Raw genomic sequence first — 19,336 nt, 5'->3', positions numbered from 1 at the left:
TGAATTCCATGTCCTCCTACTCTGCCATCTTGACTCCTCCCCACCTCATTGTGGTTTTGATTTGCATTTCCCTGATGATTAGTGATGTTAAGCATCTTTTCATCTGCCTGTTGGTCATCTGCATGTCTGTTTTGGAAAAATGTCTATTCAGGTCTTCTGCCCTTTTTTTAATCGAGTTGCTTGTTTATTTTGATGTTGAGTTGTATGAGTTCTTTGTATATTTTGGATGTTAATCCCTTATCAGATATATTGTTAGAAATATTTTTTCCCATTCAGTAGAGTGCTTTTTCATTTTGTTGATAGTTTCCTTCTCTATGCAAAAGTTTTTATTTTGATTCCCATTTGTTTAATTTTTGCTTTTGTTACCCTTGCCTAAGAAGACATATCCAAAAGAAATATTGATAAGATCAATGTCAAAGAGCATACCGCCTATGTTTTCTCCTAGGAGGTTTATGGTTTCAGGTCTTGCATTTAAGTCTTTAATCTATTTTATTTTTGTATATGGTGTGAGAAAGTAGTCCAATTTGATTCTTTTGCATGTAGCTGTCCAGTTTTCTTGACACAATTTATGAAGAGGCTGTCTTTTCCTCATTGTGTGTTCTTCTTTTGTTGTAGATTAATTGACCATATAAGCATAGGTTTATTTCTGGACTCTCTATTCTGTTCCATTGATCTATGTGTCTGTTTTTGTGCCAGCTCCTTTGATTACTGTTGCTTTGTAGTACAGTGTTGAAGTCAGGGAGTGTGATACCTCCTGCTTTGCTGTTCTTTCTCAAGATTATTTTGGCTATCTGGGATCTTTCATGTTTCCATACAAATTTTAAAATTATTTGTTGTAGTTTGGTGAAAAATGCCATTGGTATTTTGATAGAGATTGCACTGAATCTGTAGATTGCCTTAGGTAGTATGGTCATTTTAACAGTATTAATTCTTCCAATCCCTGAGCTTAGTATATTTTCCCATTCTTTTTTGTGGCGCCTTCACTTTCTTTCATCTGTGTCTTATAGTTTTCTGAGTACAGGTCTTTACCTCTTTATTTAGATTATTCTTAGGTATTTTATTCTTTTTCTTTTGCAATTTTAAATGGGATTTAAAAAAAATTTTTCTTTCTGCTTGTTCATTGTTAGTGTTTAGACATGCAACAGATACCTGTATGTTCATTTTGTATCCTACTATTTCTTTTAATTTTAGTAAATAATATTTTGGGGGGATTTTGCCCTGTTAATCTACATTTTCTATATTTTGAAAATTGTAGCATCTATAGTATTGTCCTTTTTTCAATCCTGATGTTGGTTATTTATGCCTTTTGTTATTCTTGATCAGTCTTACCAGGCATTTATCAATTTTGGAAGTTTTAAAAAAACACAGCTTTGGATTTTTTGATCTTCTCTGTAGGGTGCTTGTTTTTGTTTCATTAATTTATGTTCTTTATTATTTTCTCCTCCTTTTATTGTTTTTTCATTATGTTCTTTTTCCAATTTGATATTAATTCTTTGATAATTAATTTTCAGTCTTTCCAGTGTACACATTTTAAGGCAATATATTTCCTTCTAAGCTTGTTGTAGTTGTGTCTCGTAGGTTTAAATATATATTAAATTAGTATTGTTTCATTCAATACCTTCCTATATTTCTCAGTTTCTGAGCTTAATGGCATGTTATGTTTTTGGAATTGATTTCTATCATAAGCACACTGTAATTAGAGAACACACTCTGGTATGACTTCAGTACTTTGGAATTTATTGACATTTGCTTGATGGACCAATATAGGGTTACTTTTTATAAACACACCCATATACCTGAAAATAATGTGTATTCTACAGTTGTTGGGTGAAGTGTTCCATTTGGTCAAGATTATAGTCATATTCTTTAAACTGCTGCATATTTATTGATTCTATATCTTTACTTCTTTTTTCTTCGTGTTTTATTACTTGAATGAGATTGATGTGTTAAAAAATCTCACTTGATGATTGTGGATTTCTATTCTTCCTTGAAGTTCTGTCAATTTTTCTTTTAATACCACGTTATTAGGTACATACTATAATATATGTAATTTTTTTATACAATGTGGAACTTTATGTGTATACTTAATATATATTCTATATATATTCTGTATATTCTATACATAATAGAACTTTTTTTCCACTTTAAAGACACTCCTTTATCTATGTAATAGTGTTTTCTTGCCTTAGAGAATAATTCTTCTTTTTTATTGTTATAACTATACCAGTTTTCTTCTTAGTGTTTACAGGGTTTTATTTATTTATTTATTTAAAATTTTTGTTGGAGTATAGTTGATTTACAATGTTGTGTTAAGCATGGTATTTTTAACAACCTATTTACTATTGTGCTTTCTATATCTTTGTTTTAGATGTGTCTCTTATGAACAACATACAGCTGGAGTTCATAATTTTTGTCCTTTTTACTGGTACATTTTAGCTTCAGAATACATAATCTCCTTTCTCTCTCATGTCTAACTTATATGCTATCATACTCTTATTATTGTCACATATTGTAATGAAATTGTTTTTATAAGGGTTTTGTATTGCCCAGGAAGAAGGAAAGAATAGAGTGAATTGGGGAGAGGCAATAATTACTAAGAATGTTTAGAATTGATGAAATACACGAATTCATAGATATAGGAAGACTGATGGATACCTAGAAGGAAAAATTAGAATAAATCCAGAACTAGACTTAGTATAGTAAAACTACAGAATGTTAGACACACATAGGTCTTAAAAGTAACTAGAGAGAAATGAGAGATCACCAATGAAAGAATGACAAGAGATTTACCGTGGACATCTCAGCAAGCAACAGTGGAAGTTAGAAATCAGTGAAACAATATTCTCAAGTAGAGAAAAGATCAACCTTGAATTATGTCCACAACGTGTCTCTCTTTTATGTTGGAGAAATAAGGACATTTTTAGATGAAAAACTGAAGGAAACATATTTTTCAAGAACACTCAGATAGTTAACAAAAATGATCATGTATAGGGCCACAGAATTCAAAGGCTTGAAATCATACAGAATATGTCCTCTAACCACAATTCTATTAATCTAGAAATTATAACGTGTTTTTTAATGAAGGTCTGAAGTTAATACCTTTACTATGAACATTGTTATGCCAATATATTTGAAAGATACAAAAAATATGAAGTGAAATCGATTAACCAAAACAATCTCAAAACGAATAATTAACCTGAATAGTCCTATTAAGGAGATTGGATCAGCAGTTTAAAATCTTTCAACAAACAAACTTCAGACTCAGATGGTTTTAGATTGGAGTTGCATTTGTAAAAAATCTATAAGAATCTCCAGATGAGTTAATAAAGTATTGAGTCATTTAGTAAGTTTGATAGATATATAATCATTACACAGAAAAAATTACTAGTCTTAAACATCTGCAACAAGCTATTAGAAAATGTAATTTTAACAATCTACCATTTATGTGAAAATGCTGGTTCTCTCCAAATTGATATACGTATTCACACACTGTTGCTGGGAGTTTAAATTGGTACATGTACTTTGGAAAACAGTGTTGTTATCTTGTAAAGTTGAACATGCAATCTGCAATTTCAGGTCTGGATATAGAGAAATTTATACATTTGTACCAGGAGACAATGTTTTTGAGAACAGTCACACCATTATCGTGTGTATTATCTCCAAGTTGAATATAATTCAGTGTCTGTGAACAGTTGAGTACATAAATAAACCATGGTATATTCATACAATGGAACACTACTCTGCAGAGAAAATGAAGGAACTATACACACATAAATATGTAAAACCTACTGCTGAGTGAAAATGCAAGACAGAAAAATATACATACTAAGAAAACATTTATATAGAGTCTGAAACAAAAAACTCTGAAATACTGATATATCATTATGCAGTAAAGCTATAAAAAAGGGGAAGGAACTCATGAATATTAAATTAAGAATCTTTGTTACACTTCAGGGAGCAGAAGGGGAAACTAATGAACAGAGGCATTCAGAAGCCTTTATCAACATTTATAATATTCTGTGTTTTAAAGTTGGTGATTGTGGGACTTCCCTGATGGTCCAGTGGCTAAAACTCTGTGCTCCCAATGTAGGGGGGCTGGGTTTGATCCCTAGTCAGGAAACTAGATCCCACATGCCACAACTAAGAGTTTGCATGCTACAACTAAAGATCCTGCATGCTGCAACTAAAGGACCCATGTGCCACAACTAAAGGTTCCTCACGCCTCAACTAAAAGATCCCGCATGCAGCAATGAAGATCCCACATGCTGCAACTAAGACCCGGCACAGCCAAATAAATAAATATTAAGAAAAATAAAGTTAGTGGTTCTTTCATGGGTACAGAATACAGTCTGTTTCATTATTAAGTTACCCATGCCTCCCTTCCCCAATTCTTGTCACTGTCCTCTACCCCCTCCTCAATTCTAATTCAGTCCTAATGCCATAAGTGATTCTGGAGAGTGAGTGCTAATTAAAGGTCCTCTTTTTTAAAATATTTATTTATTTATTTATTTATTTTATTTTTGGCTGCATCAGGACTCAGCTGCGGCACACAGGATCTATTGTTGTGGTGCACAGGCTCTAGAGCACGTGGGCTCTGTAGTTGCAGTATGTGGGCCCTCCATTTGTGGCCTGTGTGCTCAATAGTTGCACTGCACAGGCTTAGTCGCCCTGAGGCATGTGGGATCTTAGTTCTCTGACCAGGGATCGAACCCACATCCACTGCACTGGTAGGCGGATTCTTAACATTGGACCACCAGGGAAGTCCTAAGGTCCTCTTTCTTTTGATAATTATTATATTAGTAAATATTTGTACAAAATATATGGAAAAAATAGAAACTGAAGGTGTTGATTCTTTATAGAAAATTAATCTCAGTAATACTGAGAATTAGTATGGTGCAAATGAACCTATTTGCAAAGCAGGAATAGAGACACAATTGTAGAGAGCAAATGTATGGACACTAAGAGAGGGGTGAGATGGATTGGGAGATTGGGACTGATGTATGTACACTACTATGTATGACGTATTTGGCTGGTGAGTACCTACTGTATAGCACGGGGGGAAAAAAGAAGGTACATTCTGTTTGCAGGACATATATTAAGTTAGCCTTAAAAATACATTCCAGTATACATTACGTGCAGACAAGTACTGTTTGATTCCACTTATACGAGGTGCCTAGAATAGTCAAATTCATAGAGTCAGAAAGTACATTGGTAGATGCCAGGGGCTGGGGGGTAGAGGGAGTGGGGAGGGAGAATGGGGAGTTAATGTTTAAAGGGGACAGAGTTTCAGTTTAGGAAGGTGAAATATTCGGGAGATGGATGATGGTGAGAGTTGCACAACAATGTGAATGTACTTAGTGCCATTGAACCGTACAGTTAAATATGGTTAAAATAGTATGTTTTATATCATGTGACTTTTACCACAATAAAAACATTTAAAAAATGTATCAGGGTTAGGAGGATAGGGAGAAATAGGCATCAGTTAAAAAGAACCTGAACACTATCTATTAGAAGGAATAAATATGCACAAAATTTAAAAAAATTTGTTAAGAGAGTAGTCTCATGTAAGTGTTCTTATGACAAAAAAAACGGGACAGAAGGAAACTTTTGAAGATGATGGATATGTCTATTACCTTGATTTTGGCAATGATTTCATGGGTGTATGCATTTGTCCAATCTCATCACACTGTATACATTAACTATGTGTAGTTTTTTTGCATATGTTATACCTCAATAAAGCTTTTTTTTTTTGAAAAAATGCTTTTTCTTTGAATCGCATGTGTGTTCTGTCCAAATGGAATAGTTACTTATTGTAATAAAACAGCAAACTGAGACTAAATAAATATTGTTGGAAAATTCATTAAAAATAAAAATATGGCTGCTTTTAAAATATTACTTGTCAAGACTAAATATGTATTTTAGGGAAAAAGATAGATATTGTGAAAAATAAAGCACATCTCACCATATGAAAACTGTAAGTAAAATGATCCAACTATAATATCTATGAATAAATCATCTTTTAAGAGTCACAAAACCACAAAATGAATACAGAATATTTTCAAGTAATCCACAGAATTTATTAATGTTCATGCTGTTTTCTTTATTCAAAGGTCAATAAATTAGAATTAGAACTAGAAGGTGCCAAACAAAAATTTAAAGAAATGACTGACAGCTATCAGAAAGAAATTGAGGACAAAAAGCTATTAGAAGAAAATCTTTTGGGAGAGGTAGGAAAAACTAAATATGTTTGAGAAGTTGTTATACTAAAACCCTATATTTGTATGTTTGCATTTTAAGAGAAAAGTAATAATTCTTACTTTTAACATTATGATTCTTTAGAAGATTTAATAAATTTATACTAGGGATAATTAATTAGCTTTTTTAATAGAAGCTAAAAGTATCATTGTTATTCTAAGTATTTGAGTATTGGGTAGTATATAATCATTTTGAAAAGATTAAATGATCTTTACAGTGTTATACTGTCATTCACTTAGTAGAAGACCCTAACTAAAATAAACCAAAACAATAATGTATTTTCTACTTGGCTTTCCTAATTTCCTGGTGTTTGATTTCTGTATTTTAACTTAAATTTAACATTTAAGTTAAATTTGTTTTTTGTGCATTAATTTAAAAAAACTTTAAATTTATTTGATAGGTTGAGAAAGCAAAAGTAATAGCTGATGAAGCAGTAAAATTACAGAAAGAAATTGATATACGATGTCAACATAAAATAGCTGAAATGGTAGCACTTATGGAAAAGCATAAGGTAATTTTTTTCCTGTTGTGTAATGAAAATGATTAATTGGAGCCATATTTATGCATAAAAATGGTAAAATATAGCATTCTGATTTGTCAGAGAAAATTATTGTCTATGCAACAATGACTAATTATAGCTGGAATACTCTTGATCTCTCATTTCTCCAAGTTGAAGTCTTAACCACATGAAGCTGAGCCTGGGGGTCACTTCCTTGAGGAGGTCTCTCCTTATTGTCTTGATGGATAAATGTAATCACTCTTTTCCTCAATTTTCATAGTAGTCTCTTATAGACTTTCCCACCTTGTAGTTATTTAAATACATACCCAGGATATGTATTTAAATAAATATAACTATAAATATAATATTTTTATCTTCTACGTGTGTCTAACACATACTAGGCTAAACAATAATAAATAGATGAAAGACAATGTTTGTTGTGTTTGTGAGTGTGCTCTATTTTTTATTGTTGTTTGAAAGTAATCATTCTCTTAGGGAATTAAGCCCTATACTCTTCAAGATTTGGAGAGGAAGTGGGCTATACCTATCAATTAATCTTTATAAGTTGTTGCTAGGATATTATTATGAAGTAACCAATGAGGATTTAAAAAAATATTTTAAGTAATATTGTGAACTCATAGATTTAAGCATATTTGGTATGTCTTAATCCAGTACAGTTTTGATCCTTGTTGACACTTAAATTGTCCCAACTTTGGCCAGTGGGAGCCTCTTCGAACTGGTTGGCAGGTGCCTTTGATTTGACCCTAATAATCTGTGACAGCTTTCTTGCTTTCTGTTATGACAAAATGTTCAAGACTCATTTTGTATTCCCTGCACAAGATCTGGAATCAGCCCTTTTTCGAAGAGGTCCTGTGTTTCTAGACTTTTTATAAATTATGAAATTCAGTGTCTCTAATTTAAAAAATTATTTCTTGCTCTTGGGTTATTTCTAAGTTATCTATGTTTCATTGTTTTTATTGTTAGAATTTAAAAATGTAGTTGAAAAAATTAAAAAATAGCTCAGATATGTATTACTGAATTCATAAACATCATTTTTTATAAATATTAAATGCATAAGGATACCAGTCGTATTAAAATGTAATCTTTTGGGCTTCTAATATACTTAAAATGGTTTCTCTTTTTAACATAGCACCAATATGATAAAATTGTTGAAGAAAGAGACTCAGAATTAGGACTTTATAAGAGCAAAGAACAAGAACAGTCATCATTGAAAGCATCTTTGGTGAGAACAAATAGCAGTAGAAGCCAATTTTCATGTCAGCATGGCTGGTAGTAAAGAATAATAAATAGGGCTTCCCTGGTGGCGCAGTGGTTGAGAGTCCACCTGCCGATGCAGGGGACACGGGTTCGTGCCCCGGTCCGGGAAGATCCCACATGCTGCGGAGTGGCTGGGCCCGTGAGCCATGGCCGCTGAGCCTGCACGTCCAGAGCCTGTGCTCCGCAACGGGAGAGGCCACAACAGTGAGAGGCCCGCGTACCGCAAAAAAAAAAAAAAAGAATAATAAATAAAACCATAATTTTGAACTGTAGAATCAAATAATCATAAATCTGAAAGGGATGTTATAGATCTTATAGGTAGGTGGTTTTCTAATCATTTTTTTGGTAAAACGAACTCTGTTTTTCAAATGAAAAGTTATAAACTCCAGTTATGAATAAGTTTGGAGCTCTGATTGAGGTTGGGAAAGGAGGAGTGAGATAGATTGGGAGAGAATGAGAAGGAGAGATATACATAGTGTTAAACATTTCTTTAGAGCAAACTATACAAAAGTTGTCTAAATGAAATCTTTAGTTATATTCAACTAGGAGCCTTCATATCAGTAGGGTTTTAAAAGTGTATATATTTCATGAGTGAATTTATTTCTCTATAAAACTAAATTGGTTTTGAAACACTAGTTTGAATTTTTATTGTCTTAAGAAATATATGGATGCACTTATAAGCTTCATGTTCCTTTTTCTTTAGGAGACTGAACTATCCAATCTCAAAAATGAACTTTGTTCTGCTAAGAAACAACTTGAAATAGAAAGAGAAGAAAAAGTAGGTTTTGTGGCATTATAGATAAAGTAACTAATTTTAAGTTTTAGGTGTAACTTAAGTTTTTATAAACATGTCATATTAGAAAATAATAGGATAAATTTGAGTAAGGATTAAAAATATAATTTTCCCCATTAGCTTTTATTTCAGAAGTATTTAGCATATTCCCTTGTTTAAATATTAAAGACATATAAATATAAGTATACTTTAAGAGTAGATGAGCTTTCAGATATAAATATTTGAGAAATATTATTTCATATATTATAAAGTACTTATGTATTTGGATGTGTTTTTTAGCTATTGATCATGTTTCAGAAAAAAAATAATGCCTTATATTTGTATAGTGTTTTGGAATTTACAAAGTGAATTGACTCACACTTTAAAATGACAAATACTTTTTTTTTCTTTCTATATGACAGCTCACTGTGCTGAGTATACTACTTATATATAATTTAATCTTTATAGCAGTTCTATAAACAATACTTATTATTATCTCCATTTTTATAGAGGTTAGCTTATTTATTCAGGATCACATAAAAAAATAGAATGGCTTAGAATTCAAATCTAGGTTTATTTTTCATAATTCCAAATCCTCCTCCCTAATCACTCTGCAACGTGCCTAGGTAACATGCAATTTCAATTTCAAACCTCTGTGCATTTGTTCACTTTGTTTCCTGCATTTAATTTCTTTCTTCCTTTCTCCACCTATGGAAAACTTCACATATCTTTTATCTTGCAAAGGTGAGCTGACTGTATATAAGTATTCTCATAGTATTTTGCTCTTATATTAAAATAGTTATGTCACTCTGTGCCCCATTATATTTCAAGTTCCTCAAGGGCTGGGGTTATGTCTATTTATCTTTGTCTTTCCTTTATTTGAGCATAGTGCTTTGAAAATTTTCTGTTTTCGACAAATGTTTGTCAAAGAAATGACTAAGTGGCTTTTACTTCACCTGCGATTGTAGCATACATATTTACCTTTATCCTACTGTTTTAGTAAAAGAGGAATAATACTTCCTTGTATTAAACCACTCCTAATGTTCTTTCTTCTAGGTTCTTTTTCCAATTTTATTGAGATATAATTGACAGCACTGTATAAGTTAAGGTGTACAGCATGATTTGCCTTACATACATTGTAAAATGATAACCACAATAAGTTTAGTTAACATCCATCATCTCATATAGATTAAGAAAAAGAAAGACAAAGAAAAAAAAGGTTTTTTCCTTGTGATGAGAACTCTTAGGATTTACTCTCTTAGCAACTTTCAAATGTACCATACAGTAGTGTTAATGATAGTCATCATGTTATATATTACATCCCTAGTACTTGTCTTATAACTGGATGTTAGTGCCTTTTGACCACCTTCATCCAGTTCCCCATCTCCCCAAACCCTGCATCTTGTAACCATAAATCTAATCCTCTTCTCTGTGAATTTAGTTGTGTTTTGTTTGTTTTTTAAGATTCCACATGTAAGTGATATCATATAGTATTTGTCTTTCTCTGTCGATTTCAGTTAGCATAATGCTCTCAAGGTCTAACCGTGTTGTTACAAATGAAAGGATTTCCTTCTTTTTACACCTGAATAATACTCCATTGTATATATATACTGCACTGTCTCTATCCATTCTTTGTCTATGGACACTCAGGTTGTTTCCATGTATTGGATGTTGTGAATAATGCTACATGGGGGTGCAAATACCTCTTCAACATAATAATTTCATTTCCTTTGGATGTAGTCTCAGAAGTAGAATTTCTGACTTGTATGGCAGTTCTATTTTTAATTTTTTGAAGAATCTTTATACTGTTTTCTGTAGGGGCTGAACCAATTTACTTTCCCATCTGTAGTGCACAAGGGTTCTTCTTTTTCTCTGCATCCATGCCAGCATTTATCTCTTGTTTTATTTGATAATAGCCATTCCAACAAACATGAGGTAATATATCTAATAGTACTTTTGATTTGCAGTTCCCTGATGATTAGTGATGTTGAATACCTTTTCATTTACTTGTTGGCCATTTATATATCTTCTTTGGAAATATGTCTACTCAGGTCCTGTGCCAATTTTTAAATTGGATCGTTTGGCTTTTGGCTATTGAATTGTATGAGTTCTTTATATGTTTTTGACATTAACCCTTTTATCACATATATGGTTTGCAAATATTTGGCAGTGTTTTACATAGTTGGGGAAGCTAGGTACTTACTTTCCTGGTCTCACTTTTCCCCATGGGAAAAATTGCTGACTTAACAGGTTCTCTCTGGGAACTGTGCTGCACTGTCTTGGGAGAGGGGGTGATGTGGGTAAAATGAAACCATTCTTCTTATCTTCTTCAGTGTGTTGAATCTGGGTTTTTTTTTGTTTGTTTGTTTGTTTTTTGCTCTAATGGTGTGCTGGAAGTTCTCTTTTGGACTCCAGAACTTCCACAGAGGTATTCTCATCTATGGATTACAGTCAAAATCTGTGTTCTTGATGGGGAGGACGGTAAAAACGCCTATTCTGCCATTTTGCTGAAATCACTCTCCCCTTTTTCCTAATGTAAGCATTTAGTACTATAAATTTCTCTCTCAGTACTGCTTTAGCTGTGTCCCGTATGTTTTGATATGTTGTGTTTTGTGTTCATTCAGTTTTTTTTTTACTTCTTTACTAGACTTTTGAAATAAAAGGTTAGCCCTACTTTTCATGTCTCTAAAGACTTTTTTTTTTACATCTTTATTGGAGTATAATTGCTTTACAATGGTGTGTTAGTTTCTGCTCTATAACAAAGTGAATCAGTTATACATATACATATGTTCCCATATCTCTTCCCTCTTGCATCTCCCTCCTTCCCACCCTCCCTATCCCACCTCTCCGGGTGGTCACAAAGCACCAAGCTGATCTCCCTGTGCTATGCGGCTGCTTCCCACTAGCTATCTATTTTATGTTCGGTAGTGTATATATGTCCATGCCACTCTCTCACTTTGTCACAGCTTACCCTCCTCCCTCCCTATATCCTCAAGTCCCTTCTCTAGTAGGTCTGTGTCTTTATTCCCGTCTTACCCCTAGGTTCTTCATGACATTTTTTTTTCTTAGATTCCATATATATGTGTTAGCATACGGTATTTGCCTTTCTGTTTCTGAGTTACTTCACTCTGTATGAAAGACTCTAGGTCCATCCACCTCACTACAAATAATTCAATTTCGTTTCTTTTTATGGCTGAGTAATATTCCATTGTATATATGTGCCACATCTTCTTTATCCATTCATCCGATGACGGACACTTAGGTTGCTTCCATCTCCTGGCTATTGTAAATAGAGCTGCAATGAACATTTTGGTACATGACTCTTTTTGAATTATGGTTTTCTCAGGGTATATGCCCAGTAGTGGGATTGCTGGGTCATATGGTAGTTCTGTTTGTAGTTTTTTAAGGAACCTCCATACTGTTCTCCATAGTGGCTGTACCAATTCACATTCCCACCAGCAGTGCAAGAGGGTTCCCTTTTGTCCACACCCTCTCCAGCATTTATTGATTCTAGATTTTTTGATGATGGCGATTCTGACTGGTGTGAGATAATATCTCATTGTAGTTTTGATTTGCATTTTTCTAATGATTAATGATGATGAGCATTCTTTCATGTGTTCGTTGGCAATCTGTATATCTTCTTTGGAGAAATGTCTATTTAGATCTTCTGCCCATTTTTGGATTGGGTTGTTTGGTTTTTTGTTGTTGAGTTGCTTGTAAATTTTGGAGATTAATCCTTTGTCAGTTGCTTCATTTGCAAATATTTTCTCCCATTCTGAGGGTTGTCTTTTGGTCTTGTTTATGGTTTCCTTTGCTGTGCAAAAGCTTTGAAGTTTCATTAGCCCCCATTTGTTTATTTTTGTTTTTATTTCCATTTCTCTAGGAGGTGGGTCAAAAAGGATCTTGCTGTGATTTTTGTCATAGAGTGTTCTGCCTATGTTTTCCTCTAAGAGTTTGATAGTTTCTGGCCTTCCATTTATGTCTTTAATCCATTCTAAGCTAATTTTTCTGTATGGTGTTAGGGAGTGTTCTAATTTCATACTTTACATGTACCTGTCCAGTTTTCCCAGGACCACTTATCGAAGAGGCTGTCCTTTCTCCACTGTACATTCCTGCCTCCTTTATCAAAGATAAGGTGACCATATGTTTGTGGGTTTATCTCTGGGCTTTGTATCCTGTTCCATTGATCTATATTTCTGTTTTTGTGCCAGTACCATAGTGTCTTGATTACTGTAGCTTTATAGTATAGTCTGAAGTCAGGGAGCCTGATTCCTCCAGCTCCGTTTCTGGTTCTCAAGATTGCTTTGGCTATTCGGGGTCTTTTCTGTTTCCATACAAATTGTGAAATTTTTTGTTCTAGTTCTGTGAAAAATGCCAGTGGTAGTTTGATAGGGATTGCATTGAATCTGTAGATTGCTTTGGGTAGTAGAGTCATTTTCACAATGTTGATTCTTCCAATCCAAGAACATGATATATCTCTCCATATATTTGTATCATCTTTAATTTCTTTCATCAGTGTCTTATAATTTTCTGCATACAGGTCTTTTGTCTCCTTAGGTAGGCTTATTCCTAGATATTATATTCTTTTTGTTGCAGTGGTAAATGGGAGTGTTTTCTTGATTTCACTTTCAGATTTTTCATCATGAGTGTATAGGAATGCCAGAGATTTCTGTGCAGTAATTTTGTATCCTGCTACTTTACCAAATTCATTGATTAGCTCTAGTAGTTGTCTGGTAGCATCTTTAGGATTCTCTATGTATAGTATCGTGTCATCTGTAAACAGTGACAGCTTTACTTCTTCTTTTCCGATTTGGATTCCCTTTATTTCCTTTTCTTATCTGATTGCTGTGGTTAAAACTTCCAAAACTATGTTGAATAAGAGTGGTGAGAGTGGGCAACCTTGTCTTGTTCCTGATCTTAGTGGAAATGCTTTCACTTTTTCACCATTGAGGATGATGTTTGCTGTGGGTTTGTCATATGTGGCCTTTACTATGTTGAGGAAAGTTCCCTCTATGCCTACTTTCTGCAGGGTTTTTATCATAAATGGGTGTTGAATTTTGTCGAAAGCTTTCTCTGCATCTATTGAGTTGATCATATGGTTTTTCTCCTTCAATTTGTTAATATGGTTTATCACATTGATTGATTTGCATATATTGAAGAATTCTTGCATTCCTGGAATAAACCCCACTTGATCATGGTGTATGATCCTTTTAATGTGCTGTTGGATTCTGTTTGCTAGTATTTTGTTGAGGATTTTTGCATCTATGTTCATCAGTGATATTGGCCTGTAGTTTTCTTTCTTTGTGACATCCTTGTCTGGTTTTGGTATTAAGGTGATGGTGGCCTTGTAGAATGAGTTTGGGAGTGTTCCTCCCTCTGCTATATTTTGGAAGAGTTTGAGAAGGATAGGTGTTAGCTCTTCTCTAAATGTTTGATAGAATTCACCTGTGAAGCCATCTGGTCCTGGGCTTTTGTTTGTTGGAAGATTTTTTATCACAGTTTCAATTTCAGTGCTTGTGATTGGTCTGTTCATATTTTCTATTTCTTCCTGATTCAGGCTTGGCAGGTTGTGCATTTCTAAGAATTTGTCCATTTCTTCCAGGTTGTCCATTTTATTGGCATAGAGTTGCTTGTAGTAATCTCTCATGATCTTTTGTATTTCTGCAGTGTCAGTTGTTACTTCTCCTTTTTCATTTCTAATTCTATTGATTTGAGTCTTCTCCCTTTTTTTCTTGATGAGTCTGGCTAATGGTTTATCTATTTTGTTTATCTTCTCAAAGAACCAGCTTTTAGTTTTATTGATCTTTGCTATCGTTTCCTTCATTTCTTCTTCATTTATTTCTGATCTGATCTTTATGATTTCTTTCCTTCTGCTAACTTTGGGGTTTTTTGTTCTTCTTTCTCTAATTGCGTTAGGTGCAAGGTTAGGTTGTTTATTCAAGATGTTTCCTGTTTCTTAAGGTACGATTGTATTGCTATAAACTTCCCTCAGAGAACTGCTTTTGCTGCATCCCATAGATTTTGGGTTGTCGTTTCTCCATTGTCATTTGTTTCTAGGTATTTTTTTATTTCCTCTTTGATTTCTTCAGTGATCACTTCGTTATTAAGTATTGTATTGTTTAGCCTCCATGTGTTTGTATTTTTTAGAGATCTTTTCCTGTAATTGATATCTCGTCTCATGGCGTTGTGGTTGGAAAAGATACTTGATACAATTTCAATTTTCTTAAATTTACCAAGGCTTGATTTGTGACCCAAGATATGATCTATCCTGGAGAATGTTCCATGAGCACTTGAGAAAAATGTGTATTCTGTTGTTTTTGAATGGAGTTTCATATAAATATCAATTAAGTCCATCTTGTTTAATGTATCATTTAAAGCTTGTGTTTCCTTATTTATTTCATTTTGGATGATCTGTCCATTGGTGAAAGTGGGGTGTTAAAGTCCCCTACTATGAATGTGTTACTGTCGATTTCCCCTTTTATGGCTGTTAGTATTTGCCTTATGTATTGAGGTGCTCCTATGTTGCGTGCAGAAATATTTACAATTGTTATATCTTCTTCTTGGATCGATCCCTTGGTCATTATGTAGTGTCCTTCTTTGTCCCTTTTAATAGTCTTTATTTTAAAGTCTATTTTGTCTGATATGAGAATTGCTACTCCAGCTTTCTTTTGGTTTCCATTTGCATGGAATATCTTTTTCCATCCCCTCACTTTCAGTCTGTATGTGTCCCTAGGTCTGAAGTGGGTCTCTTGTAGACAGCATATATATGGGTCTTGTTTTTGTATCCATTCAGCCAATCTGTGTCTTTTGGTGGGAGCATTTAATCCATTTACATTTAAGGTAATTATCGATATGTATGTTCCTATTCCCATTTTCTTAATTGTTTTGGGTTTGTTATTGTATGTCTTTTCCTTCTCTTGTGTTTCTTGCCTAGAGAAGTTCCTTTAGCATTTGTTGTAAAGCTGGTTTGGTGGTGGTGAACTCTCTCAGCTTTTGCTTGTCTGTAAAGGTTTTAATTTCTCCATCAAATGTGAATGAGATCCTTGCTGGGTAGAGTAATCTTGGTTGTAGGTTTTTCCTCCTTCATCACTTTCAGTATGTCTTGCCAGTCCCTTCTGGCTTGCAGAGTTTCTGCTGAGAGATCAGCTGTGAACCTTATGGGGATTCCCTTGTGTGTTATTTGTTGTTTTTGCCTTGCTACTTTTAATATGCTTTCTTTGTATTTAATTTTTGACAGTTTGATTAATATGTGTCTTGGCGTATTTCTCCTTGGATTTATCCTGTATCAGACTCTCTGTGCTTCCTGGACTTGATTAACTATTTCCTTTCCCATATTAGGGAAGTTTTCAACTATAATCTCTTCAAATATTTTCTCAGTCCCTTTCTTTTTCTCTTTTTCTTCTGGAACCCCTATAATTTGAATGTTGGTGCGTTTAATGTTGTCCCAGAGTTCTCTGAGACTGTCTTCAGCTCTTTTCATTCTTTTTTCTTTATTCTGCTCTGCAGTAGATATTTCCACTATTTTATCTTCCAGGTCACTTATCCATTCTTCTGCCTCTGTTATTCTGCTATTGATCCCATCTAGAGTCTTTTTCATTTCATTTATTGTGTTGTTCATCATTGTTTGTTTCATTTTTAGTTCTTCTACGTCCTTGTTAAATGTTTCTTGCATTTTCTCTTGTATTTCCAAGATCTTGGATCATCTTTACTATCATTATTCTGAATTCTTTTTCAGGTAGACTGCCTATTTCCTCTTCATTTGTTACGTCTGATGGGTTTTTATCTTGCTCCTTCATCTGCTGTGTGTTTTTCTGTCTTCTCATTTTGCTTATCTTACTGTGTTTGGGGTCTCCTTTTGCAAGCTGCAGATTCGTAGTTCCCGTTGTTTTTGATGTCTGTCCCCAGTGGCTAAAGTTGGTTCAGTGGGTTGTGTAGGCTTCCTGGTAGAGGGGACTAGTGCCTGTGTTCTGGTGGATGAGGCTGGATCTTGTCTTTCTGGTGGGCAGGTCCACGATTGGTGGTGTGTTTTGGGGTGTCTGTGGCCTTATTATGATTTTAGGCAGCCTCTCTGCTAATGGGTGGTGTTGTGTTCCTGTCTTGCTAGTTGTTTGGCATAGGGTGTCCAGCACTGTAGCTTGCTGGTTGTTGAGTGAAGCTGGGTGTTGGTGTTGAGATGGAGATCTCTGGGAGATTTTCACCGTTTGATATTACATGGATCTGGGAGGTCTCTTGTGGACCAGTGTCCTGAAGTTGGCTCTCCCACTTCAGAGGCACAGCACTGACTCCTGGCTGCAGCACCAAGAGCCTTTCATCCACACGACTCAGAATAAAAGGGAGAAAAAGTAGAAAGAAAGAAAGAGGATAAAATAAAATAAAGTTATTAAAATAAAAAATAATTATTAGGAAAAAAAAATTTTTAAGTAAAAAAAGAAAACGGATGAACAGAACCCTAGGACAAATGGTGAAAGCAAAGCTATACAAAATCTCACACTGAAGCATACACATATACACTCACAAAAAGAGGAAAAGGGGAACAAATAATATATCTTGCTGTTAAAGTCCACCTCCTCAATTTGGGATGATTCGTTGTCCATTCAGGTATTCCACCGATGCAGGGTACATCAAGTTAATTGTGGAGATTTAATCCGCTGCTCCTGAGGCAGCTGGGAGAAATTTCCCTTTCTCTTCTGTGTTCGCGCAGCTCCCGGGGTTCAGCTTGAGATGTGGTGTAGGTTGCGTGTAGGTTGCCTGAGGGCATCTGTTCTTCGCTCAGACAGGACGGGGTTAAAGGAGCAGCTGATTCGGGGGCTCTGGCTCACTCAGGCTGGGGGGAGGGAGGGGCACGGAGTGCGTGGCGAGCCTGCGGTGGCAGAGGCCGGCAGGACGTTGCACCAGCCTGAGGCGCCCACCGTGCGTTCTCCCTGGGAAGTTGTCCCTGGATCCCGGGACCGTGGCAGTGGCGGGCTGCACAGGCTCCCGGGAGGGGAGGTGTAGATAGTGACCTGTGCTTGCACACAGGCTTCTTGGTGGTGGCAGCAGTAGCCTTAGCATCCCATGCCCGTCTCTGGGGTCCGCGCTGATAGCCGCGGCTCGCGCCCTTCTCTGGAGCTCCTTTAAGCAGCGCTCTGAATCCCCTCTCCTCGCGCACCAGGAAACAAAAAGGCAAGAAAAAGTCTCTTGCCTCTTCGGCAGGTCCAGACTTTTCCCCGGACTCCCTCCCGGCTAGCTGTGGTGCACTAACCCCTTCAGGCTGTGTTCTCGCCGCCAGTCCTCTGCCTGCGATCCAACCGAATCCAGAGTCTCAGCTCCCAGCCCTGCCCTCCCCGGCGGGTGAGCAGACAAGCCTCTCAGGCTGGTGAGTGCCAGTCGGCAGCGATCCTCTGTGCGGGGATCTCTCCCCTTTGCCCTCCATACCCCTGTAGCTGCTCTCCTCCGCGGCACCAAAGCTTCCCCCCTCCGCCACGCGCAGTCTCCGCCCACGAAGGGGCTTCCTAGTGTGTGGAAACCTTTCCTCCTTCACAGCTCCCTCCCACTGGTGCAGGTCCCGTCCCGTCCCTATTCTTTTGTCTCTGTTTGTTTATTCTTTCTTTTGCCCTACCCAGGTACATGGGGGGTTTCTTGCCATTGGGAGGTCTGAGGTCTTCTGCCAGCGTTCAGTAGGTGTTCTCTAGGAGTTGTTCCACATGTAGATGTATTTCTGATGTATCTGTGGGGAGGAAGGTGATCTCTGCGTCTTACTCTTTGCCATCTTCCCCCTCTCCCCATTCAGTTCTTATAATTTTATTTTTCTTTGAGACTTCTTCTTTGACCCATTGATTATTTAGAAGTTTGTTTTCAAATTTTCATGTGTTCAAAGATTTTCCTGTTGTCTCTTTGTTACTGATTTCTAGTTTGATTCCATTATGGTTAGAGAATACAATCTTTATGAGTTCTGTATTTGTCTGCGTGATACTATAACAAAAATACCATAGATTGAATGGCTTAAACAACAAATATTATTTCTCACAGTTCTGGAAGCTGTAAGTCTGAGATCAGAGTGCCAGCGTGGTAAAGTTCTGGTCAGGGCCCATTTCCTGGCTTGAAGACAGTTACTTTCTTGCTATGTCCTCACATGGCTGAAAGAGAATGCTGGTCTCTTCAACTCTTTATGAGTACCAGTCCCATCGTGAGGGCTTCACCTCTATGACCTCTTCCAAACCCAATTACTTCTTAAAGGCCCTACCTCCAAACACCATTCCACACTGGGTGTTAAGGCCTTGATATATGAATTTTGGGGGGGTACAAACATTTAGTCCATAGCAGTTTTATTCTTTTAAATTTGTTGAGGTTCGCTTTATGGCCCAGAATATGGTCTGTCTTGGTGAATGATCTATAGGTGCTTGAAACAAATGTATGTTATGCTATTGTTGGTGGAGTGTACTATAAATGTCAATTAAACCTAATTAGTTAGTTGTGTTGTTCAGGTTTTATATATTTTTGCTGACTTTCTGCCTAGTAATTCTATCAGTAGCTGAAAGAGGGGTGTTAAAGTC

At 35.7% G+C, this 19,336-nt stretch overlaps 1 protein-coding gene across 2 annotated transcripts in view; it reads left to right on the top strand.

The window, feature by feature from the left end:
• Positions 1 to 19,336, top strand: part of SYCP1 (synaptonemal complex protein 1) — a 151,927-nt gene that overhangs the window by 107,606 nt on the left and 24,985 nt on the right. The window contains exons 23-26 of one of the 2 annotated variants that reach the window (XM_060142394.1): positions 6,111 to 6,227; positions 6,656 to 6,766; positions 7,905 to 7,997; positions 8,736 to 8,810. In XM_060142394.1, the coding sequence (XP_059998377.1) occupies positions 6,111 to 6,227; positions 6,656 to 6,766; positions 7,905 to 7,997; positions 8,736 to 8,810 (396 nt within the window). The remainder of the gene's footprint in view (positions 1 to 6,110; positions 6,228 to 6,655; positions 6,767 to 7,904; positions 7,998 to 8,735; positions 8,811 to 19,336) is intronic. The other variant, XM_060142395.1, reaches the window with a different exon arrangement.

Source organism: Lagenorhynchus albirostris, chromosome 2, assembly GCF_949774975.1.
Source record: "Lagenorhynchus albirostris chromosome 2, mLagAlb1.1, whole genome shotgun sequence".
NCBI lineage: Eukaryota > Metazoa > Chordata > Mammalia > Artiodactyla > Delphinidae > Lagenorhynchus > Lagenorhynchus albirostris.
This window is presented reverse-complemented; position numbering and strand designations above follow the sequence as displayed.